Below are 27808 nucleotides of genomic sequence, written 5' to 3'. Positions count from 1 at the left end.
GGCAAAACAGCCATTCATACAGTCGTTCATATACTTGTAAATACAAATTGTTTACTTTGTTTAAAAAGTGTGTTAAGTTGTTTTATATAGGCTGCATCCATACACACTACATGCATTAAATTAGCTAATAAACACCAACAATATATCTAGATGGCAAAGATTCATGATTTTCAGTTCCCCCTTAAATTCTTGCTGATGCATTTAATTAATAGGACAACATCTCCAAAACAATCAAAATGTAGATTTGATGATCGTCGTGCTGTGGCATCACTTATTTACACCTGGCCTCACATTAATATGACAGGTGATAGAAAAGGTGCTGAGAAAAAATGGCATAAAGAAACTTTTTCTTTTAAAATAAAAAATATAAAAACATCCAGCTAACTTTGAAATGTGGAGCGTAAACCCTATTATTCTGGCACAACTTATCGATTATGCCAGAAAAATGCATTTTGTATGGGAAGTGTGTGATTTTTGTTTGGATCAATCCGCACATCGCTAGCTAGGAGCTACAATCAGAACTTAACATGGAACCGTCATATTTAATTAGTGTTTCGATTTCAAGCTATTTCTTGATTCCCCGAAACACCCTGTCATGAAATCTATTATAGAAATTACACACAAAAAAGTCAGAAATACATAAATTGATCCCCGAACTCACCTTTTATCGATGCTATCGTTAATGCTAACCGGATGACGTCACTGGTTCAGCTTCCTGGACCTTAAAGGGACATTACACCGTTTTTACGTCAAAAGTGAAACTCGGGCAACCAACAAAAGTCGGCCGAGAAAGTTATGTGTTTGCTGAGTCCCAGTTCTCGTTTAAAAAGTTTTACGTTATACTAAAAATGTATAAAACCAGAGATGGCTTAAAAGTGCAAACTAATTGTGTGATTTTGTATAAAGTAGTTTAATGTCTTGAATCAACGTGTGTTAAAAAAAAAAATACTATATTATATTATTATGTCGTTCATTTTAAATTTTTTGTTGATGAATGATTTTTGAATGGAGCAAGATAGATGACTTTGATCCAGTTCAGCATTCAGCATCGTAGCAGCAGTTTGGAGAGGAGTCGTTCCCATGTTCACATGGGGCCCACCATGCGTGCATGGGGACACCAGTCCCACCTCTGCTACTCCTGAGGAAGACTTCTAGGACTCTCGTTCAGGAAGAAGAGAGGCCTGCTGGCTGGAAAACTGACAGAAAATTTACTTTAACGTTCAACAGGGGGAGTTAACCTGTAGTAAGGCATTTAGTTAATCTTGTACGGCTGCGGGCCTCAAAGAGCCGCGTCCCCCTGCTCCTCTCAGACAGTCTGCCGCTTGGCTTTTCCCTGATCGGAGGGGAAAAGACCTTCAGTCTGGGGATGAAAATATCAGTTGTGTCCAAGAAGCTGTGGTGCGTCCGCAAACAGCTGATCATCCTGCTCGCTCCAGTCGTTTTTTTGCCACTACTTTTTTCTCTTCCGGAAAAGGTGAGTCCTTCATGCGCTCCATGTGCGTCTTTACGCGTTTCCAAATAGATCCAAATGAATCACTACCTCGTCATAGCTGGGTTAAATCACAGGTTTATCCTCCTGTATTTTATCAACGTACTAACACGATAGAAAGATTTGTGTGCTTCAAGTTAGAGGAATTGTCTTGTTCAGATTTGATCAAAACTTGCATTTAATACATAGACATATCTAAGAGTTATTTGCAGCTAAAGGAGACTGAAATATTCAAACAAGTTGATGAAATTGTTCTGATTTTAAAAAGTCAAATGAACAGATTGCGTTAAGCAACTTTAACAGAAATAACTTTAATAGTGTTTGTTCATTTTCAATTCATTATCTAATGGGCATTTAATTAGCAAAATAAAGAAGCTTGGAACTTAATTCAAGAATAAATATTTTTTGAATTGATTGTTTAGTTCATAATAGAGTAGACCCCAACTGAACCCCTAACACTCCTGCAGATATTTCAACACATTCCCCTTCTGACACATACAGTAAATGTTATCTGGCTCTTTCTTTGTCATTAAAGCTTACTTCTGATCAGCAGGACACTAACCACCATATTTCTTATCTTATAGGAGGGAAAATGTCTTTACGTGGTGGTGCTGATGGCTTTGTTTTGGTGCTCAGAGGCCCTTCCTCTGGCGGTCACAGCCATGCTTCCAGTCTGCCTCTTCCCAACACTGGGAATTCTTCCTGCCAAAATAGTGTGCCCTCAGTACTTCATTGAAACCAACTTCCTCTTCCTCAGTGGTCTTGTAATGGCATCGTCTATTGAGGAATGGGGCTTGCATCGCAGAATCGCTCTTAAAGTCCTCAGCATAGTTGGAGTAAAACCAGCCTGGTGAGGAAATGACATTTAGTGTGAGATTGTTGTAAGGCAGAGTTTGTGTGTCTCATTACAGCCCAAAGAGCCTGTCCTATTCAGTGTAAGCTCATAGATATCGTATAATTTTCCAGGGAAAATGGGGAGTGTATCTGTCGCACCTGCTGGATTACTTCATATGGAATCATGGGACTGCACCTTAAAACACACAAATTAACCTGTTTGAAAATGTAGAGTGCTATGACTTAGACTAGTCAATAGTTGAAATGATCAGAAATAGATTTTCACTCCATACAGCAGCTCCTGTAACCACAGAACTGAAGCAATGACTACATGTTCATTCTGGTTCATTATTTATGCAGGTCAAGGTTGCTTTTAGTAAAGAAATAAATAAAGATGCCTGTGCAGCTCTCAAACACATTTTACATCACAAAGAGAACATCACAGTTTAAACATTCAAATGGACAAATCCACCGTTTAAACTACGAGGCACTCGGCTACGTAATGTAAAGCTGATGAGTGCTGCAGACTTAACCATGATGGCTGATTTGAGACTGTATGCTGAATCCTCCACACAGGCTGATCCTGGGAATGATGGTGACTTCCTCCTTCCTGTCCATGTGGCTCAGCAACACCGCCACAACTGCCATGATGCTCCCCATTGCTAACGCCATTCTGGAGAGCCTCTTTGGAGACCTGGAAACCCTGAAGCGAAAGTGCAAATCTCCTGAGGAGTACGACAGTGCTGCAATAAACGGTAAGGAAAACAAAGCAAATGTCGCAAGAGCTCCCAAGACATTTTTAATCCCAGTTTTAGTTTTTTCTACCTCACACCTTCTTTTTCACTCTTTGTGCTTTTAAAGTCCCTCTTGCTGCGGATAGTGCACTCTATTTGATCATCAACAAGTCATAGCTTTTTGACTGCTAAATATCACTGTGAGTAGTTTGTTGAAAAAGATTTGACATATTAAGGAAATGACTACAAATCATAGTGAATCATAGTCTTGGTTCTTGTCACCTCCAAAGTTTTTGTTTTGTGTTGAAAGTTGTTCCTTTATAAAAAAGTAAATCCAGACCTAATAATGTTCATTAACAAAATGTGTCACTTCATAAAAGATCTGTAAACACACATAGTGAGGAACGCTGTTGTAGCCTTTCCACCTTTTCTGCTTGAACACCTTCAATATGTAATCTAGCATGTGAACTTTGTGCAGTTTTTCCAACACCCTGAGTCATCATATATCAGCTCAAATCCCAGTAGTAATTGATTGATCCTCCTCTCCTTCTCCAAAGTCAGCCATTAAATATATCAAACGTGAAGCCTAAATTACTTCAAACTCACATTTTCAGTCATATTCACACCGTTTTTTATAGTTTCTTTGGTTGAATTTGTCCTTCAGGCCAGCCTTCTGTGAAGCTGCATTCACTGCCCTCAGAGAAACAGATCCTGTCAGTGGAAGGGTAAGAAACACACAGTAGCTGACTAGTTATCACTCTCCAGGCTGAAATCAGAATTAACTGGTTTAGATAGATGCTCTTGACCTCCAAGTGTGACCTTCTTTAAGGGTTTTAATTGTTAAACAGGTTTCTCCTTTCCACTTTATTGTCTGCCTGCTCATTTTGAGTTTTTTTCCTTCTTAATACAAACTTGATGCTTTATAATGAGTGTGTTTTTCTAGGGCTATATAAATAAAGATACACTGAATTAAAGCCGAATTACGTTAACGTAGTAAAAAAGTGTACAAGAATAAAACTATTTAATTATAGCAACATTCAACTAGCTGTCTACCTCTAAATACATATCTCACTTTGGTATACTATTAAATTATATGATATGATATATGAATTATATAATATGTGGTTTCTTTGATTGTTATAAGTATGTCAAATCAGTCAATAATCAAATTGACCTCAAAAAATAAACGGTGTATTTTTTTCACGCAGCTCCGTGCAAAGGTTTTGAGGCAGGTGGGGAACATGTATACTTTGAATATATCAATAATAATTTGCTCTAATATACAGTCTTATTCAGTCAAATAAAATCTTGGTAGATTTAGACATTTATTTTTGGAAGCATTGGAATCTTTTTTTGAACTCCTCAGCATTTGTAGGGTTAGTTAAAAGGAAACCGTTCGTCATATACATTTAAATGTTGTTTACATTTTGAGTTCTCTAAACTCTTGTGGAGTTCGTGTAACAAACTAGCTGTACATGTAAAGTGTGGTCTCCTAACCCGTCCAAAGGACTGACGTCACCGAGCTGACGGACCTTAGGACAACTGAGGAGATCCGATCAGAGTCGGAGTATCAGCTGAAAGTGTGGAAAGGATTCCTGATCTGTATTCCTTACGCTGCCAGTATTGGAGGCACTGCAACGCTGACAGGCACCGCACCAAACCTCATCCTCATTGGGCAGCTGAAAAGGTGATATTACATATAAGCAAATTAAACCCAGGCCACAAAGTAGCAGTTTCCACCCTGTTTGAAATCGCTGCGTTTAATTTTTTTTGATTTTTGATTTTTTTTTTTTACCTCCACAGCTACTTTCCAGACTGCGATCTTATCAATTTTGGCTCTTGGTTTGCATTCGCTTTCCCTCTCATGCTTGTGTTCCTGGTTCTGGGATGGCTATGGATCGCCTTCCTCTACGGGGGACTAAATACAAGGTCATTTGGTGATATTTACATTGAAGGTCACTTCAAAGGTTTTGAAATGTTTCGTTTTCTCTCGTATTTTAATAGTAACGCCAGTGTTCATGTTATTTTTGAGAAGTACCTTCTTTTTTAACCATGTACCTTGTTGCGTTTTGTTCAGATTGTGCTTCAAGAGAAATGATGAACGAGCCCAGGCAGAAGACAGAGCCAGGGCCATGATGGAGGAAGACTACAGGAAATTAGGGCCCATAAAGTGAGGACCCGTGTATGTCTTCAAATCTCGTGCAACAGACTCAAAATGTGTACACCTGCAGCGCAGAGTTTGTCACTCACTTCCACTCTGTATGCTCGCTTTCAGTTTTGCGGAGGGGGCCATTTCTTTCTTTTTTGTGCTGTTTGCTGTTCTCCTGTTCACAAGAGATCCCAAATTCGTCACCGGCTGGTCCGTGTTTTTTAAGAAAGGGTAAGAAAGGCGCCGTTGCTTATTGAAACACATTATTGTCACAGAGGGTGAACACAGTTTTGAAGTATACTAAGAAGCCGTTTTTTTTGTTTGTTTGTTTTCTGCTCCTCTTTCCTGCAGGTACGTGTCAGACGCAGTCACTGGTGTGATCATTGTGTCTATTTTGTTCTTCTTCCCTTCGCAGAAACCTTCTCTCAGATGGTGGTTTGACCCTCAAGGTTAGCAGCAACACATTCATCATTTTAGTTTACTTACCAAATGAACATCTTATTCATTTTGTCCTTTCATGATTTCTAGATGCATTATGATTGAAGTCAATGTGCCTCAATAGGTTTGTTATACATTCAATGGGTTTGCATTAAATGCAGATATACAGCATGTGGGTTTGCAGCAGGATCATTCAAAAGTTTCCAACTTTGACCAGATATTTCTAAAAGATTTATGTCGCCTGCGTTTCTGTGTTTTTGGAGCAGAAACTAAGCCGAGGAATGTTAATAATGTAGATTAGAGAGTCTAAGTGAATTTCCCGTGGAGAAACGAAACTGTAGTTTCTCTGTTTCTGTGATTAGAATAATCTTTCACAGTTATGTTGACACACTTTGGGGCTTTTTGATTGTGTGCGTGTGTGTGTGTGTGTGTGTGTGTGTGTGTGTGTGTGTGTGTGTGTGTGTGTGTGTGTGTGTGTGTGTGTGTGTGTGTGTGTGTGTGTGTGTGTGTGTGTGTGTGTGTGTGTGTGTGTGTGTGTGTGTGTGTGTGTGTTTGTTCACATTGTAGACACACGTACAGTATGTTTTCACAGTCTCGTTAAAGTGAAAAATTTACAGTAATGTGGGTGTTGGAAGAAAAAGTTCTGGTGTAGGATTAGCCGGAATGGTTTGGCAAATACTTGTTATATATATATATGGTGACAGTTAGTATTTAACAGACAAACGTAAATCAGTGTAAAGAAATGAGGACACTGGTCAGACTTTGAGTGTGCATTTACGCGTGTTGAAAACACGAGGCACGTGTGCATGTGTACGTTATGTGCAGCTGGTCAAATAAACCGCAGGATGTCAGCAAGAAAAGCAAAAGTGTGGTTCTCACTGGGCCTCTCAATGTGGATCACATTTTACAAACGAGGAAAATCTGACTATATCGCATTCAGGTCAGTAAAACATCAAAGCACAATTTGGAGGCAACAGAAAAACCTTGAAGTACAAACAAGTAGCACTATAGAAAACGTTCATTAAATATTTAGCATAATGTATGCAAACAAAAGGATGCCTTTTTGAGTTTTATTTAGCCTATAAGGGCCAAAAGTGCTGTATGATGCCTGATTATGTGCAGAGTTTGACAGTCTGTGTGAAGTTGATACACACTCATTAACCATGTGCGTGTGTTGTTTTTTTTTCTTTAGCCTCAAACACTCCTTACGTGCCTCTCTTGTCATGGAAGAAAGCGCAGGACTCTGTTCCCTGGAACATCATCCTGCTGCTCGGAGGTGGCTTCGCTATGGCCAAAGCTTGTGAGGTAAAGATTTAGATCCAAATTCAAACCTGTCTCAGTATTTGCAGCTCTGGACTGCGAGTTGTTACGTGTTGTATTGGAGGAGCGTCCTTCTTCTATGAAAGTCAGGATCTAGATCCAAGTCTTTTTCGATGATGTCAGAATTGGTTCAGGTTTTATATGTAAATCTGTCCTTGATGTTTGATGAGCTTACATACAATATCTACCATGATAGGAGCAATCGCAAGGATTTATTTTTTTTTATCCGCAGGATAACACCAAATTCACAGTTTCAGATCTTTGTTCTGAGCAAACTTGCTCATACTTTCTCATTTAACTGTCAGCGCCAAAGTGATTTTCAAAAAGCAAACGATTATCCAATGATTTCTTTGTTTGCAGTGATCAACTGTAAATTGTAAAAGTCTGCGCAGTGAATTGTGTTTCTTCTCTCTCCTGCTAGATCAGTGTCCCTGTACTTGTTTGGTTCTGTTCTCCACTTCAGTTTATTATGTTGTGAATTGATCTTCGACCCCTGCGCTCCGTCTTGCGACATTTGGCAGGAGTCCGGACTGGCCGCATGGCTCGGAGGTCACCTCCAGCCTTTGGCCGAGGTCCCTCCGGCCGCAGCTGTGATGCTGATCACTGCTTTCCTGGCCTGTTTCACCGAGTTCGCCAGCAACACGGCAACCATCATCATATTTCTGCCGGTCATTATTGAGCTGGTGAGGAATTTGGACAGTACATATGTTCTGTGTGTATGATTTTGCATGTGTTTGCACGAGGTGAATAATATGAACACATCTTATGATAAGAATAATTGAAAGTCGTTGCATTGATGAAAAACCTTCCATTGCACTTCAGGTCTTACATTTTTCCACCCCATGTGTTCACTGGTTCATAAACAACTATCATGGATGTCTCTCACAAGATAAAGGCAGCGGAAACTAATGCACTGACACCTGACCTTGCCCCCCCCCCAGGCTGAATAGGCTCGTTAAAGTCTTGCAAAAGATGTTCTCGTACTTGTAGCCTGTTGGACATTAACTGATGCTGCCGGCAATTATTATCGGAGAAAACCTAACTTCTAATGACCTCTCTGACAATTGTTTACAGGCTCCATATGGAGCCACGCATATACCTCTGCGCTTGGACTGCTGCCAGATGAAGTGACACAGCAAAACATTTTAATATTAATATTTGTCTGGTTTCTTGTTAAGTTATATCTCACCATACCTAGATATGAGACAGAACTTCCTGTGTGAAACTTCATTGTGAAATACATGCAGCCGTTGTTTTTAGACTCCACATATTTTTGTAAAACTTCCTTGCAGAGTTTTCTAGTCATAACAACTAATATGTAGTACTTGGTAAAAGTAATCAGTAAAGTATCTGTAAGGAATTCAGCATTGGAGTGATTTTCTCTCTGATAATGTTAATTGTTTTTGCTAAAAATGAAAAATATTACTTTTAATAAGTCAGACTGCAATATTTCAACTGACAATGACTGTCACCAATCAAAGCCAACGTAAAAGAAAAAGCAGGCAACATCCTGGACAGTCTTATCGCAGCACTCCCACAGAAAGACACACCATTAGCCACACACACTGATGCTAGCAGTGAATTAGGAGTCACTGGTTAGTTAACAGGTGTGTTTTTATTGTGGCGGGTTCAAACCTGCAACCTTCTCGCAATAGTGGTGACCACTGCTCCACCGTGCTGAACCTCAAAAAAACACGTTATGGTTTTTGTGCGCAGGCTCTTCGTGTCTCAGTGAACCCTCTGTACTTCATGATACCTGCCACGGTGGGATGCTCATACGCCTTCATGCTGCCAGTGTCCACGCCACCCAACTCCATCGCCTTTGCATCAGGACATCTGATGGTCAAAGACATGGTAAGATCCCTCCCCACAGCATATTGAAAAATAACCCGATCGGCTCTCCTCAGGCTTCTTCTCCCTTCCTCCTCAGGTGAGAACTGGCTTCGTCATGAACATCCTGGGCATCCTCTCGGTCTCTCTGGCCATGAACACGTGGGGTGTTGCCATGTTTGACTTGAACAGTTACCCAGACTGGGTTCACCCGACGAATACGTCTGCTCACATCTCATCTCTCCAGTCGCTCAACACTACCCACTGATTACACTCTTATTCTAAGCACAAATATCAGAAGATTAAGTCAAGATTTTATCCCTGAACAGGGACTGAAGTCTTTCTGTGGACACATATGCTGTTGCTTGAACACCAGAAGGCTCTGAGAGCTTCAGATGTGATGTTTCTTTAAAATGATTTTAGGAAGTTTATTGTAAATGTGAGAGTTGTTTTTTTTAGCCTCCCTCGCTGGTGCAGCAAGTTTAAAAACTTGCTGAGTCACTTCATCTTTCCATTCTTAAAACTTGACAAGAGAAACATTTAAAATGAACAAAATGAGATTATAGCTCTGAAATATGTTTTTAGTCTATATTTTAAAAAACTTCGGTGGCACTGCAGAGTGGGCTGCTTGTGTCATTATTACGAGGCTGACCTCTGCTGGAAGAACAAGAGAGACCTCTGAATATTAATATATATTTTGGCTGAAATCACGAAACAGATCATGTTTCTATTTAAGCATTACATGTCACATGCTATATTCATTAGGTCACAACACGTGAACAATATTTAAAATTTTATCTATATTATCGTACAATTCTTCATGAATGATGTAAATTATGTTACATACTGAACTGCATTCGTGTAGCTGTTGAAATGAGATTTAAATTGAATTGTGGCGATTCAGCCGTGTTGTATCCGTATCTGATTTTTAGTTGATGCGTCACCTTGGAGGTAGGTATTTCTACTTGTCAACACAGCTTTGCTCCTGAAAGTAACAGGCAGTTGTAAATTCTTGACCGTGTTTGCTCAGTGTTGTAAAGACCTCTGAAGTCACATGGCCTGACAACAATGGCTAACTTGTGGAAAGCTGTGGTTGGCTACTCAGTGCAAGCGGGGTCACTGCTAAAGGTCCGTGGCGTTCAAATGCAAAACCGTGAAATACTCAACCGAGATCCACAGAGCAGAACAAAATGTACCTGTCTGCACAACACTAACAAGCTTTGAGAGCACAGACTACAACCATGGCATATATAAATCTGCGCTGTCTGAGACCCAGACAGATTAGACTTGTAATGCTCTTTTAATTGTGTGAAACTGGTGGTATTGTTTTGTGTGAGTGTTGATCTGAAGGAAACCAGTCCTCATTAAAGTCACAATAATTCTTACTTTTTCTTTGTCGGCTGTGCTTCATACTTTGTTTCTTCTTCCCACCTGACTTTTGGGTTTCCTGTTTTTCTGCAGCCACGATACACTTTAAAGCCAGAATTATTTCAGTCACACTCTGTGGTTACTGCATTTTTGTTCTTGGAGATGCAGAGGAGTGACAATGTTTTTGTTTAACAGGTCCTAAGTGAGGTGTTAACCACATTTTGAGACAATTATATGCAGCCTTTTACGCACCTTGATGATAACGGATGCCAAAACTGACACGAGGTAACTTCTCTCTCACATTTTCAACTAGCCACCAGCACAACAAAGAAAAATAAATCCTATGCGTAATCATTTAGTGCTGCCTGTCTCCTCTGTGCTGGAAATCTCCCCTGCAGCTGCTTGGAAATTACATTATTAATTTCGGTCCCCATTTAACAAAAGAGTCTTTTTGGTTTATGGTTCGATGTTCATATGATTAACTAGAGGAAGTAGATGACGCCAACATAAGCAAAAATAATGACTAATAAGCCCCAAACCGGCAAAGAATCTTGTTTTCAGCTGAGAATGAGGCTTCATGTGATGTCACCCTACCGACAGTGTCATGGCCATCACACCTCATCATCCTCAAACTGCACTTTAGTTGGCGTGACCTGCATCACATTTTGTGTGTGTGAATGTGTCATGCCTCTCCATATGATCTTGTGTCACACATGATTTACATGAAAATGAGTTATCTTTGTTGGTTTCCTACCGTGCACACAAACACCAACATGACTGTGACTGTTCTGCAAAGTTCCTCTTTCTACCTTCTCGACACTTCCTAATCTGTTTTTTTTTTCTTTTTTTCTTTTTTTTTCTTGTTCAAGCTGATAATTTGTGAGAAGGAATGAAGTCGATTACAGAAAGTATTATTTTGCCTGCCAGGTAAGTTTTGCTATGGGGTTCTCGGGTATTTTATGCACAGATAACCATGCGATTGAAGTGTGATATTTTCATTCAGTCTGGAATGTGTTTACAATTATTACTCCAATGATTTGTAAAGCTGCACGAGGGAGAAGAGACATTGTTTCTTTGCACTGATGTGATCACGTACATGTGAAAATCTCATTATGGTTTTTAATTTATAGAAGTAACAGGCATTTATCTTAACACTTTTTTTCCTTGAAGAGAGTAAGAAAAGCTAATTAAAAGGGAATGACATTCAAATGATTTTGATAACTTCAGTTAGAGGTATATTTCTATCAAACAGGCAAAATATAATTTGTTCATTTGTAATGTTATAAGATGCTGATGTGATTGATTGACTCACACACAATCACACACATCCACACTTACAGGACTCACCGATTAACTTCAAACAGAGAAAAACCTACACACACACGCAGGGAAAACATTCAAACTCTGCACAGAATAACCCCAAGTCCAGGCTGATCTTCTTAATGACTCTGATTTAGAAAAAGAAACAGCTTTAATAAAATGGATCCTACAGTTTTTCATGTAACAAGCTAATCAAATATACTGTAAGCTCACAAAGTTGATAGTTTAACAAAAAAATATTGACACTTCAATGTTTTGGTTTTGGTTTATGTTTGTCGACGTGAGCTGTCTCTGACCTTTATAAAACATGTGTTAGGTAATGGGGAATAAATCTTTTTTTTTTTTTGGTTGACCTTTTATGGATTTGTAAGCACATTCCAGCCGCCCACAAGGCGACTTCCTGGATACGTCACATGCAACAACAACAGGCAGTTAGTTGAAAAACTATATTTTCAGAAGTTTATATTTTTCACTCCATCCCCTTGTTGAAGAAGTGAAAAGTGAACATGAGAAGAGGGCATCAGTGATCCTATAATGAATCTTTGTTATCTCCTCTGAGGACCTGCCATTGTTTCCTAATTCCTTCTGTTGTTCTTGCTGTTGTTCCCACAGTGTAGGATTTATGACAGATCATCTCCCATATTGCTTTGCTTTTTAAATTGGCCTAAATGGCGCATATGAGTTTGGGTGGTTTTCTGTCTCTTTGACCTGATTGATGGTGTACCCTTCATCCAGTCAGCTTAAGAGAACTTTGACTCTGAACTGGATAAAGTGGCGAGGACAGATTTAAATATTGTTTTTCTCCACAGGAACAGAGCCAACCTCTACAAACAGGCTCTTAAGTCGCTCCTGTTTTACCTCTGGGATGCTTACTCGACACCGTCGCCGGTCGGCAGAGACATCTTCAGTCTGCTGTCTCTCTGCATCACTCTCTCCATCATCACCGGTGGCCTGCTTCACCGCTGGCTGTCAAAGACTCTCAGATACGACCACGACACGTCTGTTCAGATCGCCTGCGTTCACAGCGTGGCCCTGTTCCTGGCCTCCTTCCTGTGCCACCCGCTGCGCTGTGTGCTCACCATGACTCTGCCCACCGTCTGCACCAAGCAGGGTCGCAAACTCCTCATCTCGGCCTCAGTCATGATTTTGGTGCTGAATGTCATCCCAAACATCACGGGGAACGTTGGGGCGGTGGCTCGCATCCTGAAGTGCAGTGCTGAAGGCTTCACGAAGACTTTGCTGAACTCCTCTGAGCTCTTGAACAAAGTCAAGCGAGACGTTGTCGAAGAAGCCATCAAAGTCAAGAGAGAAGACTTGAGCATTGTCACAAACTTAAGGACTTTAGATCACTCCACGAAAATTGATGTGTCCGAGGTCAGAAGCAGGTTTACTGAGATGATCGGGCAGATTGAGGCCAACTTCTCACACGCCAGGAACCTGCTGAAAGAATGCAGGCTGCTGTCAAACCGAATCCTTGCTGCCGTTTTTGTGGCATTACTAATTCTCGAATCAGCACGCTACTTGAAATCTTATCTGACATCAGTTCAGTTTGATAACATCTGCATCTCCAAAGAGCTCCCGCTAAGAAGACCCCATGCTGGCATCAGGAAACCAGCTAAAAATAGAATCTGCTCCACAAGTTGTAAAATAACAAGCGAAGAGTGTACCTCCTCTTTAGTATCTCTGATTGTAGTAACCTTATATTTCACTGCTATAACCTTAATTGTGATTTTAGATCATGCTGTGTATTATATAGTTCAGATGATTGTGCCGTGGCTGCAGGAGTTTCCACCTACATCTGCTGTTATAAGCGTCAACTACAAGGTAGGACAGTCCGCCGATGCAGCTTCATTCACCCTGTAGATGTTAACTTTTGCCGTATTTGCTGAATTTTTCTCTTGTTTCTAGGTTAAATGGTTCCCCGTTGCGCTTTGCATTATACCGCAGTCGTGCATCACGCGGGAGTTAACCAACTTTCAGGGGGATTACAAGTGGGACTTCAGCCCTGAGCCGTCTTTCTGTGATGTGACAACTTCAGCTCCGAGCCCAGGAGTCACCCTCCTGCTGGGTTGTCTCTGGCTGATGAGCTACTCTCTGGTATTTCTTGAGGTTTACGCCAGACGGCTGCGCAGAAAAATCTCTGCTTCTTTCTTCAGAAAGCAGGAGGAGAGGCGAATGGCCCATTTGATGAGGAAAAGACAAGTGTGGCAGACTGGAGATGAGGAAAATGAGGCTGTTGCTGTTGAGATTTGTGTTTCTGGTTGAAATGTCTCAACTGAACAAAACACAAAGGGTATGGGCCTCTGTGTTTGGTGGTGTGTTTGTTTGGATAATGCGTTTTTTCTGGTTTTGTTTTACATTAAACCTGACACTGTTGTATATTACATTTAATTTTTTTGTTACGGTACCAGATTTTTAAGAGACATGCATTTCGTCATAAGACGAATGGCCACCATGATAAGGGGGTGTGCAGTTAGTTTTTCTATGTGTGGTTTTACTGCACAATGCTCAGGCTTTAAGTTGTTGAATTAATACATTGTTAAATTATATATATATGTTTTGTTTCTTCAGGCCACTCAAGCAAACAAGAGTTGACACAGGGACTTTTGCAATGGTGGAATTATTAAATGTTTTTACACCAGGGGAGGAAGTATCAAATTACAAATAATTCGATACTGTTTTATGGTACTTATGTTTTTGTTTTGTTTTTTATCTTTATTTTAACATCACTTATGCTTTACCCTTTATAGGGTATCCCTTGATATTTTACTAGTTTTAAGTAGTTTTATCTGTTATCTGTCTAGCACCAGTGTCTTATCATATGATATTTTGATTGCAAAATATGTGACGAAGGCTTTGTAAATTCCATAGGCTTATTTCAGATAGCTTGCCCTAACTCTTTGTATGAAATCATTGTTTATTATATTTTCAAATGGCGCTGGCCAATAAATTAGCAAGTGGTATATTAAAACAGTACTTTTCAGTTGTACTGTAATATTTTGTATACACTAGTTCTTTCATTTCTGACTGAGTACCTTCTTAACTATGTGGTTTGTGAATACATACTGTTACTACTCTTTGTGTAACACATACATGGTCCATGCACAGCTGGTAATTAAATGTTACCAGATATAGAAAGTTTATTTCAGTACAAAAATGCTTCCAAATCTTTGTTTATTTGTCTTGAACAATCTGTGATACCATATATTACAATAAATGTGGCAGGGTTACTTCATAGTCATTGGAATATGTGCAGTTATCATAAATGTGAAAAAAAAAAAGAAATCTGCATGATGGACTTACATGCTTATGGGAGATGTTTCAGCTCAGAGTAGCAAAGTGTCAAAAACAAAAGTGCAGCTCCACAGTCACTGTGTGTGTAGACACTTCAGACCCTTTAGGGTCTTTTTTTGTCTTTGTCAGTTGGTGCAACTTCTGTGCTGTTAAAATGTGCATCCTGTCTGAGTCTGCTTGTTTGTCAGACATAAACAACCCTTGTAACTTTTTATTTTTTTCTTTAAATAAAGGTCATAGAGCACATTTTAAGCTTTTTATTTAAACCTCTTCAGGTTTTCTATTTTTACTTCTTTGCCCCACTAGATGCCACTATGGTGCTTTGGTGAGACGGAAACAAAAATCCCCTGTCAGGAAATGAACAGCAATAGATTGGATTTTACATTTTTTATACTCTAATGGCTCGCATTTAGTTAATAGATCACATTAATGTATTCCATGAACACGTCCAATAACTTACCAGTCTATTTTTAATCAAAGAATCTTTACAACAAATGACTTCCTTTCTCTCAGAAAGTCTTTTTCTTTTCTTTTTTTTTTTGCATAGCAGCACACTTCTGCATGAAACTCCCAGGAGGCTTGATAGGGTATATTTTAAGATCTTATCCTGGAATAACAATAGAATTCATCTTTTTAATCTATTTTTACTCCTGACTTGTTGTCCACTTCATGATTGTCTCAAAATTCAGCAGCCTGTGTAAATATAACACACTGCTGTTGTTATTCATGAATTATTCATATCTGGCTGTATGCTTTGGGTTGTCACATGAGTGTATTACATACAACATGTGCGACAGCTCATGAACCAGCTCTGGGCCTTCTTCTTGCTGGACTGCAAGACTGATTATTGTTAAAATGTCGATAAACTCCTTCGCAGCCAGCTGGCCTGATTTCAGGGCTTCTACTTTCCTTGGTGTTAAATAAGAATATTTGTTTTCCCACATTCAGTCTGACACATTTGGTGCATTTGGCAACAAATTAGTGGGTGTTAGAAATAAAACACGGACATAATTATTAGGCACAGTGTATTAAAGACCTACAAGTGATGCTTTGCGGCGTAGGGAGAAGTCATAGGGATTCGAGGGGCTCTGGACCCTGAAAAAAACTGAATATATAATGGTGGGACCCCACAATAACACGCTTTGTCTTGACATGTAATTTCTGCAGGGTCGTATGTATTCATGGCAGCCTGCAGACAGAACATCCTTCAGCCCAAACTCTAAAAAATGCAAAAAGCTGTCAAGCATTGATGCTGACAATCACTTCCAAACAGATGCAGAGTTAAAGCTCTTCTGAAATTGCTCTGAGGTCTCAGTTCAAATTTGTTTTCCTTCAACTTGAAGCAAAAGATTTTTAACAATATCAGCAATCCTGCTCACAGTCACACTGCCAGAAGCTGTGAGCATTCTCCCAAATGTGCATCAAGGGAACAGCGAAAATATTTTGTTCCTGTTTGCTCCTCGGGAGACGAGAAATTTCACAAATCCTACTTTTTTTACTTTGTACTGCGAGAGAATTCAACCATGCAACTGTGTTGAGTACAACCCTGTCTGCTGGTTTCAGAAGAGGAAAAAGGAAATCTTCATAATTAGGGCCATTCCAATTATATGGCCAATCAGTGCGGGGAACAGCGATTTGAATTGCAGGCCACCTCCTCTGTTCCTTCTGTAATTACAGGGTTTCTATCCTGGCCACAGTGGTTGACATGGCATTCTGCTCTCAGATGGTGAGGTACAATTGATTTTCTAGTTGGTGACTACATGAGGTGGCGTGGATATAATGGGAAGAGCGCAAAGGGAGGGGTACAATGGGAAAATAAAGAGGGAGCGAGGGTGAGGGAGACAGATGTGGAGACGAGAGCGACTCTGGAGGAGGACTCAGCAGTCATCTGTGTTTCTTGGATGATTGCACCTGAGCACTGCTTCTGTGTCACAGTGAGAGCTGCATTTTGCTAATTATGGTAAGCTGCTCATTTGTATTTACTTACACTTTTATTAATTTACTTTTCTACACTGCATACACTTTAATTATGTGTTTTTACAGTTTTTTTGACGATGATGTTTCACTGTCGTGTATGAAACCGAGTGCTGTATTATTTCTTATGAATTATAATCTCTCACTGTTTCAAGGCTGAAAATATTTTTTACAGTCAACTCCATCACAAGAGGGATAAGTCATCTTTGAGAAATGCAAAAAGATTTAATAATAAGTACACGAAAAGCCTTTTTCATGCTGAGAAACTATAATATTAATCATGGTGCAACTGTCTATATCCCAAATTTGTTTTATAAAGTAATAGCATCATTTTTGGATAAAAGTGTGTGCAAGTCCAGCACAGTTTGTACTAATTGGAGCCTCAGAGATAATCAGGAGAGCATATGGCAGCGATCAATGTACATGTTAGAGAGGAGGTTGGGGTGGGTGAATGACTCAGTTAAAAGATGAATTTCGCACTTGTTCCACACATAATTTATTCTTATGTCACTATCTATCTTAAACCAGCTCAATGTATGTGACAAGGTGAAAGAGCACAAAAACCAAAACAACATAATTGTTTAAAGCAGCATGAGATGTGAAGCTGAAGAGCGTCATTGGTCAGTGGACTGCGTGAATCAGTGAAACGTTTCGGTTGATTGCGTTCAGAGGAAAACAGCTGAAAATTATATTTGGACTATGTGGTGTATGTTAACCATGGTGGACATGTTGACGACCCTGTATGGCAGCAAACTATAGAGACATACAGATCAGAGGAAGGGGCGTTGTAACAGCAATGTAGTAATTTGATTGTCATTTTTAATGTCCTTATTCTCAACAAAAACTTATTTAATCATAAATATAGATCTTTTCCCCAGTCTATTCCATCCAAGCCCATGACCACTATTGTTGGCATATTGAGGTTTCATGTCAACAATGATTATCAGACTATGTTATAAAGCAAACAAAATCGATTTTGAAGGCGTTTATGAGCATGTAAAAGATAAAATACTATTTCTCTATTTATATGTTGTAATCATTAATTGTGAATATCAATAATATTGAAATGTAGACACAAAAGACTCTAACGTTTTCAGTTTTTTTTTTCTGTCAGGAGGATTCTCATTTTGAGGCCCTGAAGATTTACTGATTGTTTTGAGGTTGGACGCTAAACAAGATGGACAACAACACAGCCATCTTTCAGGACGCCCCTCAGGTTGTAAATCTGACGGAAGTGCCACTGAAGCCCCTCGAAGAACAAGTCATAACAATATTTTTGACCATGCTCATATGTGGGGTTGGGATAGCTGGGAACATCATGGTGGTGCTGGTTGTGCTGCGTACCAAACACATGGTGACCCCGACCAACTGTTACCTGGTCAGCTTGGCCGTGGCAGATCTCATCGTGCTTCTGGCTGCGGGCCTGCCAAACATCTCTGACGTGGTAGCTTTCTGGATCTACGGCTACACGGGATGCTTGTTTATAACTTACTTTCAGTACCTGGGCATCAATGTGTCATCCTGTTCCATCACTGCATTCACCATCGAACGCTACATCGCTATTTGTCACTCCATAAAGGCGCAGTTCATATGCACCGTTTCTCGAGCTAAGAGGATCATCGCTGGCGTGTGGATCTTCACCTCCCTCTACTGCACCATGTGGTTTTTTTTAGTGGACACAAATGAAACTGTCTACACCAACGGGGTGGTGGTCACCTGTGGCTACAGAGTCTCCAGGAGCCTCTACATGCCCATCTATTTCTTGGACTTCACTTTGTTTTACGTGATCCCTCTCCTCGTAGCCACCGTACTGTATGGGCTCATTGCGAGGATTTTGTTCATGAGTCCTCTGCCGTCGCACCTGAACGATCGTGTTGGAGGAGGTTCAGTTCACCAGGGTCACTCCAACAGCACCAACAAGACCAACAAGGGCACAGTCTCTGCAAGGAAGCAGGTACAGGAACTCAAGATGTAGATCTATAGAAATATCTGAGCTGGATGGATGGATGGATGATGGATGGATGGATGGATGGATGGATGGATGGATGGATGGATGATGGATGGATGGATGGATGGATGGATGGATGGATGGATGGATGGATGGATGGATGATGGATGGATGGATGGATGGATGGATGGATGGATGGATGGATGGATGGTTGTGCATGTGGATTTTCTCCTCTCACAATCCAAAGACATGCATGTGAGCTTCATCAGTTACCCCAAATTGGCTTGAGGTGTAAATACATGAGCCTGTTTGCGTCTGTTTCTCTGTTTCAGCCCCGTAATGGACTAACTAACATGTGTTGTTTTTAACCCAAAGTCAGTGGCGATCAGCTCCTGCTCACGGCAAACTTTAATAAAGCAAGTGTAAATGAATGGTTGGATGATCTGGGTGATACTCGCAAACCTGAAGGCCAAATGATGAAATCTTAGAAATAATTTTGATTTAAAATAGGATGATTCAGAGTTCTTTCCAGTTATTCTAGTAGAGTGGTGACAGATAGTCAAGTTTAAGTATTGTGGCTTTTCAGTCCCAGATTGTCGAACGTCTGGTTACATGTTGGCCTTTCCTATTGTGCCTGGATTGCCTGAAGTCCTGTTGCCAAACTCTGCCTGCCTTTATCAACCCATATCAAACCAAAATGTACAGGTATGTGAAGAGATTAGTGGTCCTGAGAGGATAAAACCCGTCCTTCATGTTGTTTTCGTGCTATGTTGAGATGTCTCAATACAAATTACCTGCATTTGGTGCAGCTATTCCCTTCCTGCTCAGAATGAAGTGTAATTGCTCTGTGGACCAGCCACTCTTTTCTTTGGAGTTTATCTTTTCTTTTTTTTGGTATTTGGAGGATCATGAGATGAAGATTTTGATGAAGTGTGATTTATGAATACTTGCCTGTAAAACTAATGATCTTCCCAACAGCCCCAACTGCATTCAGAATTAATTGGGGGGAAAAAAGCTTTAATTGACATCTTTGAGTAACATACCTTTAAGCTTTTGTTTATTATTCATTTCTTACATATATGCTTTACTCGCCATGCTAGCCGTAGAAGCTAAACTTTTGTCAAAAAAGAGAGAGAATAAGTTTGTGCTTAAAAGGGTGGTTCATTTGGTAATCCCAGTTTATGATTTCTTGAAGTCTTTGTCAGTCCACAAAGTGGTTTCCATTCATGATGTACATGCAGAGGCACAAAATATCACTAGCATCCAATCTTGAGCTTCAGTCTGGACCCTGGCACACAGATTTCTCATGATATTTTGTAATGGAGATAGCGATATTTTCCGTTTTAGCAAGTTTGAACTGAATTTTAAGTTTCTGAAAATTTTTTCTTAAGTTTAGATTATCAGTGAATCTCCACCAATCTAAACTTCTCAAACAGTGCCTCTCAAAAAAAATCTGTTTTTAATCATGTTATTGTCGTCAGTTTAGCCAGTTGAGGTCCCAGGCTGACCTTGGGGCCTTGTTATCACTTCTTGCTCATCTCACTGTTTCTGTCTCCACAGATTACCAAGATGCTGGCCGTGGTGGTCGTCCTCTTCGCCCTGCTCTGGATGCCTTACCGAACGCTGGTGGTGGTCAACTCCTTCATCGACCCGCCTTACCACAACACCTGGTTCCTGCTCTTCTGCCGCATGTGCATCTACACCAACAGCGCCATCAACCCCATCATTTACAACCTCATGTCGCAGAAGTTCCGCGTGGCTTTTAAAAAGCTCTGCAAGTGCACCGGGCGACACAAACATGCCGAATACACCGTGCCGATGTATTACAGCGTGATGAAGAACTCCTCCCATGGAAGCAACGAGCCCGTCACAGAGCAGGAGGAGGTCGGTGGCCTCGTCGCCAAAAGGTTCAATGAAACGGACGACGAAGCCAGCGTCTCCTAAATGAAGACTTTGACAACTTTGCATGATCAGCTATGTCGCTTTTTAATGTTTTGGTTGATACTTTCACATATTGAAATTGGTAAACACTGATATCTGTGGGTGTTCTTGATAACCGTGAAGTTCGTGTGGTGTTGTAGTTGTGGCACTTTTGCAGCAGTTTTGAGAATAGTGGTCCAATGTGTATTATATTGAAATTAATTCTGGAATATGTTGAAAGGCTTTGCTTTTTTTTTTTCTCCTTTTTCTTTTTAGTGCGTATTAAAAGCGTGAAGGATAAATGACTGCCAGTGATGGACATTTAATGTGACGCATGTGTCACTCCTGTGCTGACTGAATATGAAATGTCCAGACTTTATGGTAATGAGTTTGGTCAAGAGCCAGGTTGGAACGAATCCTCAGCATTATGTGTCTCTTGATAACAAGTGCACTTGTGCTTTCCATGTTCTGGCTGGAGTACTCAGATGTACTTCACAATGGGACTGATGACACACAATGCAGTCCATTTTTACCTCTTTTGTTTAACACCAAGTAACACATGTTTCCTATTAGCGCAACATAACGCAAGCCAGACCAAACAGGGCCTGCTTTTGTGTCTCATTTTACGTACTTAATGAATCTCATTATGTTACATCATAATTTCTTAACATTTCTGAGGTTTAATCTAAAACTTGGAGTCCAATTTAAAGAAACATGCATTTTGAAGCCATGCTTACATCACTCACTATCCTGATTCCTTCAGCTAAAAGTTGGTGAAAGTGTAAAACATGTAGTAGTACAATTACATAATTCTCAACGTGAGTACAGCTTATTACTTTTGCTGTACATTAATGCAGTCAGAGTTTCAGAGCTGCTGTCTCTCAATGTCCTGCAAACTGAGCCAATGTTTAACTTTGGTATCTGAATAAAACAAAGCTTTAGTGTTCACTGTTATTTTTTGATAAACTCCTGTTTACTGAATTAGGAGACACTTACTTTAACATTAGGCAGCACCTTTATGAAACCTAAGAGCTGCTATCTGAATACCATCAACCATTCTCATGTTGCTTTGTCTCACCGCACTTAGTTATTAATTAGTTTATAAAATATTCTAAATCCCTAAACTGCTGCTGAATATATTGAATGAATAAGTAATTACGCTGAACCACAATAAGCTAACAGGTCAGCGGATATTTGAAGAGACATAACTAAGAGTACTTTCGACAGTACCTAGTTACTTTTATTTTTAGGAACGCACTCGGCAAAGTAATTTTATAGAAGTAACAGATAAAAGTGATAAGTAATGCAGCATTTACACATTTTCCGTAACATGTACACCACTGAGCATAGCTGTTTTCTTTATAAAGTTTATCAAAGAAAGAAATTAAAAAAATTACTTTAATCACACAAGCACTTTCAAAACACTTAGAAAGAAATAAGCATTAGGCGGTCTTACCAGTAATCACATGTAATAAACTCAGGCATTATTTCATTTATATACACAAAAGCCCTACTTAAAAAACATAGGTATGAGGACTGCAGTTGAAGTGACTTTGGCTTGAAAAAGCTGATTTAGATCTACATATAATCAGCCAAAACAAAAATGGCTAGAATGTACAAACTACCTCCTCTTGCTTACTCGTTGAATTCGTCACTGGATTCACTCTGGCTACAAAGAAACAAACCAGTACCAATCTTTCAGCCTGTCCACTGAAATCATTTGTGACTCCAGAGAAATCCGCGTGTGCATCATTTCAATCTATCATTTCATCTCCGGTTTGGGAGGCTGGAGGTAATGACGAGGAGTCTCTGATAGCAAATACATCAGTCGCAATTCAAGACATTTGACGACTCAGATGGTGAAAATAAAGTTGGTGTTTTAGCAAAAGGAGATGGACGGCAGATCTGACAGCGAGGGCATTATTGAAAAACATATTGTGATGATAATCACTTGCAACAGGTTTTCTCACTCTGTCCGGCTTATTGCTCTCTGCTGCATCACTACATGTCTCTGCATAGCCACACACTCGGTTTTCTTTGTTTAAACAATGGAGAGACACCAATATAAAAGCTGTCTAGAAAACTCAGACTTTCTGTGTAGATTATATATTTATTCTGTGTTTAAAGATAACATTTTATAAACAGTTTTTTCCTGTGGATTCTTGGATTAACAAACATTTTTACAGCCCTGATTGTAAACTTCCTCTTTATTTATGCCAGTTCTGTGTGTTTAATTCAATAAACCCTAAAAACATTCAGCTGTTCAGTTGTATTTTTCCCGGGAGGGTAAATTGAAGATTTAATGTGAATTTGAATATATTTAAGATGCTTGAACATGTGCTTTGACCTCGAGAAGCACGCTGGATGTACTTCAAATTCTCCTTCGTTCTGATTTGCATTAAATAGATTCTATCCTCCTGTAATAGAAACATGCTTGAGGCTTCTTTTAGGCTCACTCACTTATATAGCACCTTTTCACTGACAACAACCCCAAAGCACTTTACATTCACACACCATTGGAGGCTGCAGCCATGCAAGGCACTGTCACTCCAATGGGGGCAGTTTGGGGTTCGGTGTCTTGCCCAAGGACACTTTGGCATGTCGGCAGGCAGAATTGGGTATTCGAACCTGCAACAATCCAATTGGGAGACAACCCCTCTACCAACCGAGCTATTTTCTTGTTGCTCTCCAAATTCTTCTCAATAGGAATCATTGTCGGGTTAATCGGTGGCTGTAAATTGGCTGTCGGAGTGATTGGGACTTGCTCCATGCTGGCTGTGTGATGAGCTGGAAACCCATCTGTGGAGTACCCTTTTACCCATCCTCAGCTTCGATGAGCTCCGGCTCCCATAATCTGGATGAAGTAGGTGTGGGAGGAAGATCGATAAATGTCAGTGAGGACTTGTAGCAGTACTGATCCACTCAAAGCTGCTATCTAAGCTCCAAAGTGTGACCATGAATCATTTTGTGGGCAGTTTTTTTGTTCTGTGTGTTGTGTGGCACAAGAGAACAAGGTATTCTTCTGTCAATACAAGATATTTGTGTATTTTAGATTACCTTACAGATGACCTCTTCAGGACCCTGGCGTTCAGAAGATCATTCTTCGTGAGAAACAAAGCCATATGATGCTTGATAAATATATATGGACATATACTAGATATATGAAAAATATAGAAAATGTCAATTAGAAATAAAATGTAAAAGTACATGGTACAGGATTTATTTTCTCAAAGAAATTCAGAAATCTCATCCGTGGACGAGTTCTCCTCTGAGGGCGCTGTCCGTGGAAGAGTTGTCCCTGGACGAGTACAACCTCACAGCGTCAAGGCCAGATGCCATTTGTGGAGTGGAGTCGCATTTAGTGAAAACTGTCAAGATAAATTGACTATAAGTAATGCTGACCACTTTCTGCTGACTGCTGTTAGAGCAACAACTCTAACAAAATGGTGCAGGGTGTCCCATTCTGTCTTCCCGTTTGACAACAGTAATGGCAACTCTAAATATGGAGTGGCAGAATCCCAGATTTATTCAACCTCCTCCTGGATTTACCCTGCAAGGTGATGTCTAAAAGCAGCCCCTCCTCCACACCGACGTGAAGATATTCAACAACCCATAAACAGTTCAGAGTGACAATCAAGGTCTTTTTATGGTAATTTCCCTCCTGTTCAAAGATCCATGTGCTCTATTTGAACAGATTTGTCGACACACACAGTTTATGTGGTTCATTAGAAATGTGTTTTTCGCCTTCTTTGTTCCACACTCCCACAATGAAAAAGGGCTCCAAACCTTTCACAGCATTAATGACTCACAAATGTCACTGAAGCAAACAAACAGAACACAGGAAACACAAAAGCTGCAATTATTTCACACCAATTTCAAATGTTAATGAAGTGTGGCTCATTTGAAATTGAAATGTATTAGAAGGAACTTTTTTTTTTTCTAAAACAAGAGAAACAATGGAGAGATTAACAAATAGAGCTTTTTTTACTGTTTTCAACCTGACAGTTCCTGCATGTTTCTTCTCTCGGCTTCTAAAGGAAGATATGCAATTAAAAAACAACAGCTCCTAATTAAATATACGCTTCAGAAATTCTTCTTAAAACACAGTTTGAAAGTAATTCTACAACTATTTTATTAGAATCTCTACTATAAGAATCCTTTCTGAGGAGACACTCTGTTCCACTGCTGTCCCTTATGTGCGAATAAGTAGTTACTGTCTGTCAAAACTCAAACATTCATAATATAATTAATCAAAAGTCATAAAAGCAATTAAAAGGATCTGTTTCTAAATATGTTAGAAAATGATATCGATCTGCAGGATGTGTGCACTTTGCCTTGCTCTTTGCATTTTTGACACTACATACATGTCCATCCTCTCACAGATAGATTGTATTTGAAGCCTGATCGTCTCCACGGGGGAGACCAGATGCAGCTGAGGCTCAGATGTGCAGCTACAAATTGTGCATAACACTTCTTATGATGTACAAAATGAAAATAAACCAAATTTCCTGGCTCAGTCAGTGTGAAAAGACATACAATATATTCAAGGCTGAGTTTAGAGACAGTCTTGGGTATATGTAGGACTTCCTGATTGTTTTCACATTAAAGATAAAGAGCAACTCAATGTTGTTGATTAGTTTTTTTGCTTACATTACATTTATCAAGGTTTTTTTTTTTCAGATTTGTTAAAATTGACATCTGTTTCTTTTTGATTATTTCTTTTTAAACAATCATTTCGTCTCGAAACAGAACAGAAGGAAGGCACCGTAAGAAAAATGCCAATTCCCCTGCATCTTTCTGAAAAACTGGTTATGAAATTTAATTTAATACGTACTGTGTTGTGACGTGATTATATATCCACAAAATAAATGTGACGTTAAGTTGTGATATAATGCATCTTATTCCTAAAAAATATCTTTCTTTTTATACCTATACATATCCATCTGACAATTAAAACTTAAATTTACAGATGTTTTATCAACAGCAGATTATCAGATGTTAAAACTAGTCACGTCTACAGTGCAAGTTACAGTGACTGTGATAATCTCTGAAAAGACACTTTAAAAACTGACAGCACCTTTTACAATTATTCAGACATAAAAATTAATTCCAACTAAACAGATTGGAACCAGTCAAAACAGACAAACTGGAAGTTCTATAGAAAAGACAGACGCCACTCAGACTATTATTTGATGAGTCATTCTCATTAATACTTCCCTCTTTAAGTAATAGAGGACTAACTTCCTATGATAAAGAAAATGTAAGTAGTTGGCAAAGTAACCCGTGTTTCTTTTACTTGTCTAGTGACAGATGTCCTCATTTAATCAGGCAGTGGGAGGTCAGATTGTTATTCTGGTCTGTTTAGGTTAAGTGGATATTATGGACGGTAAGCTCTCTCCACTGCACACCGTCCTGTGAGGGTGATTTGATTGTTGGCAGCATAAACAGGCTGCAGTAAGGAACCATTTGTCATGTCAGATAAGTTAACAAAATGGACAAATGTCACTGATTGATCAAAGGTCACTCATGAGCAGCAGAGTGTGGGCTCTCGACAGCTAACCTGCATCATTTCTTAAAACATCAACTTGTATGTTTCACTAGCTCTATTTATATGTTTATATGTTTTCAAGCTTCGTCAAACTTTTCACAGACAGTTTAAAGGAGCTAGAATGTTTGCATCACACTGTTCTGAACATGCAGTCATGGGTACTTTTATTACATAAACACAGCCTCTACTAGAGTTCCCACATGAAACCTACATTTCTGCTGATTCCCTGTATATTGTAAGTGTTTTCTACAAATCACTGACATTTAAGGAACCTTGTTTAAGGAGGAATGGTCCTGATCCTTTCAGTGGTGCAGGTATTCTTTCTGCCTGTAGATTAGTGGAAGTTTGTCAGAGTGGAGGTAACTTATCTCCAGGAGGTCAATGCTTGAAATAAATTTATATTTAATGTCAATCAATCAATTGTTTTACTCAAACACATTAACATAGACATAATAACCACTAAAGTCATCATCACCTGATGAAGTTCAGATTAACTTCAGAGCCGTTTGGCCTCTTACGTTCATCAGAGGTGCAGTAATAATACGGTGCACCTATTTCTGAAACCAAAATGCTTCAAATTGGTAAGGTAACAGCAACATTTCCAAAATATTTCATATCAAGTTGACACTACCCAACATCAATCCATTTCTGTGTTTTAAAGCGGTTTATTAAAGAGGCTGCTGCCGTGAATAAAGGATCGTTTTTAAAGCAAGTCTTGGCTGTCACGTTCATCTCTGTGTTTTTCTCTTTAAATGTGATGATATCTTCGCGTATTTGTTCCGTTTTGTTCTGATGACACTGCAATAGCATCAGTTGGAAAACAGCCAGATCATTTCAGAAATTAATTAAACAATGAATTGAATGCTGCAGATGGAGCTGAAGAAAACTGCTCTATCAGACCGAGCTTTATTCACAGACCACGAATAAGTCATGTGATGAGTAACAATGAGGAAGATAGGTATCAGCAAGTATTATACTGTGTATTCTAACCTCTTTTGATAGTGGAGAACATGACAAGCTGTTCGTCTGTGACAATAAATTATTTATCCTGCTTCTGCCAAGAATTCTAGTCTTCTAAGTATCAAAACAAATAATCAAAGGGCGCCCAGAGTGTTGTCTGTTGTTTCAGGAAGCCCATTACGCTGCCTCTGGTATTCATTATTGCTCATTAATCCCTCCTTGTTGGGTTGAATGTGTCTTTTCTAAAAGCTTTCTTCCCTGGAGATGCAAAATGCAGCGAGCTGAGTTTATTAAAGCACAAAGCATGGACCAAGGAGAAGCACGTCTGACACTTTATTTCAGAGCTTTCAAATCTGGAGCTTCGCCTCTGTTTTGTTCTACAAAAGAACTCTGACGGTGCGTGGAAACAGGTGCCCTGGGGTTCTGAAAGTGAGAATGAAAAGCTGCTCAATCAAACAAAATACTTTCCTTTGCCTGTAAAAAGAGGTAACAGAAACTCCAGCACAGTTTGAATGCAGGTGCTGAATTTGGCCACATTAGGTGGATGAGAGCGGAGGGATGTGTGAACAACAGCCAAGCCATCACCTGCAGCCTCAGTTAGCCTTTTCCAGGCATTCAGTACCAAACAACGCACAAATACTAACTGCAGGTCATTATTATATTTGGGGAAACATCAGCATTA

At 39.6% G+C, this 27808-nt stretch overlaps 3 protein-coding genes across 3 annotated transcripts; all 3 read left to right on the top strand.

Annotated features, from left to right (window-relative positions):
- The first annotated feature begins 1017 nt into the window (after nucleotides 1–1017).
- On the top strand, nucleotides 1018–10178 carry slc13a3 (solute carrier family 13 member 3). Its single transcript, XM_080468524.1, has 13 exons — nucleotides 1018–1474; nucleotides 2074–2339; nucleotides 2900–3078; nucleotides 3722–3782; nucleotides 4565–4744; nucleotides 4861–4986; nucleotides 5135–5227; nucleotides 5333–5437; nucleotides 5558–5655; nucleotides 6837–6949; nucleotides 7486–7647; nucleotides 8681–8818; nucleotides 8895–10178. The coding sequence occupies exons 1-13, from the start codon at nucleotides 1367–1369 to the stop codon at nucleotides 9060–9062; spliced, it is 1797 nt and encodes a 598-aa protein (XP_080324650.1). The 5' UTR covers nucleotides 1018–1366; the 3' UTR covers nucleotides 9063–10178.
- A 240-nt stretch (nucleotides 10179–10418) lies between these two features.
- Nucleotides 10419–13747, top strand: ocstamp (osteoclast stimulatory transmembrane protein; the record flags this gene model as incomplete). The annotated part of the gene is made up of 3 exons (XM_080468546.1): nucleotides 10419–10447; nucleotides 12292–13306; nucleotides 13391–13747. The coding sequence occupies 3 exons, from the start codon at nucleotides 10419–10421 to the stop codon at nucleotides 13745–13747; spliced, it is 1401 nt and encodes a 466-aa protein (XP_080324672.1).
- Nucleotides 13748–16619: 2872 nt separating this feature from the next.
- LOC308113849 (thyrotropin-releasing hormone receptor-like) lies at nucleotides 16620–22871 on the top strand. The gene is made up of 3 exons (XM_080470369.1): nucleotides 16620–16736; nucleotides 17865–18704; nucleotides 20259–22871. The coding sequence occupies exons 2-3, from the start codon at nucleotides 17928–17930 to the stop codon at nucleotides 20640–20642; spliced, it is 1161 nt and encodes a 386-aa protein (XP_080326495.1). The 5' UTR covers nucleotides 16620–16736; nucleotides 17865–17927; the 3' UTR covers nucleotides 20643–22871.
- The last annotated feature ends 4937 nt before the right edge of the window (nucleotides 22872–27808 follow it).

The sequence above is a fragment of the Lipophrys pholis genome (genome assembly GCF_963383615.2).
Source record: "Lipophrys pholis genome assembly, chromosome: 8".
NCBI lineage: Eukaryota > Metazoa > Chordata > Actinopteri > Blenniiformes > Blenniidae > Lipophrys > Lipophrys pholis.
This window is presented reverse-complemented; position numbering and strand designations above follow the sequence as displayed.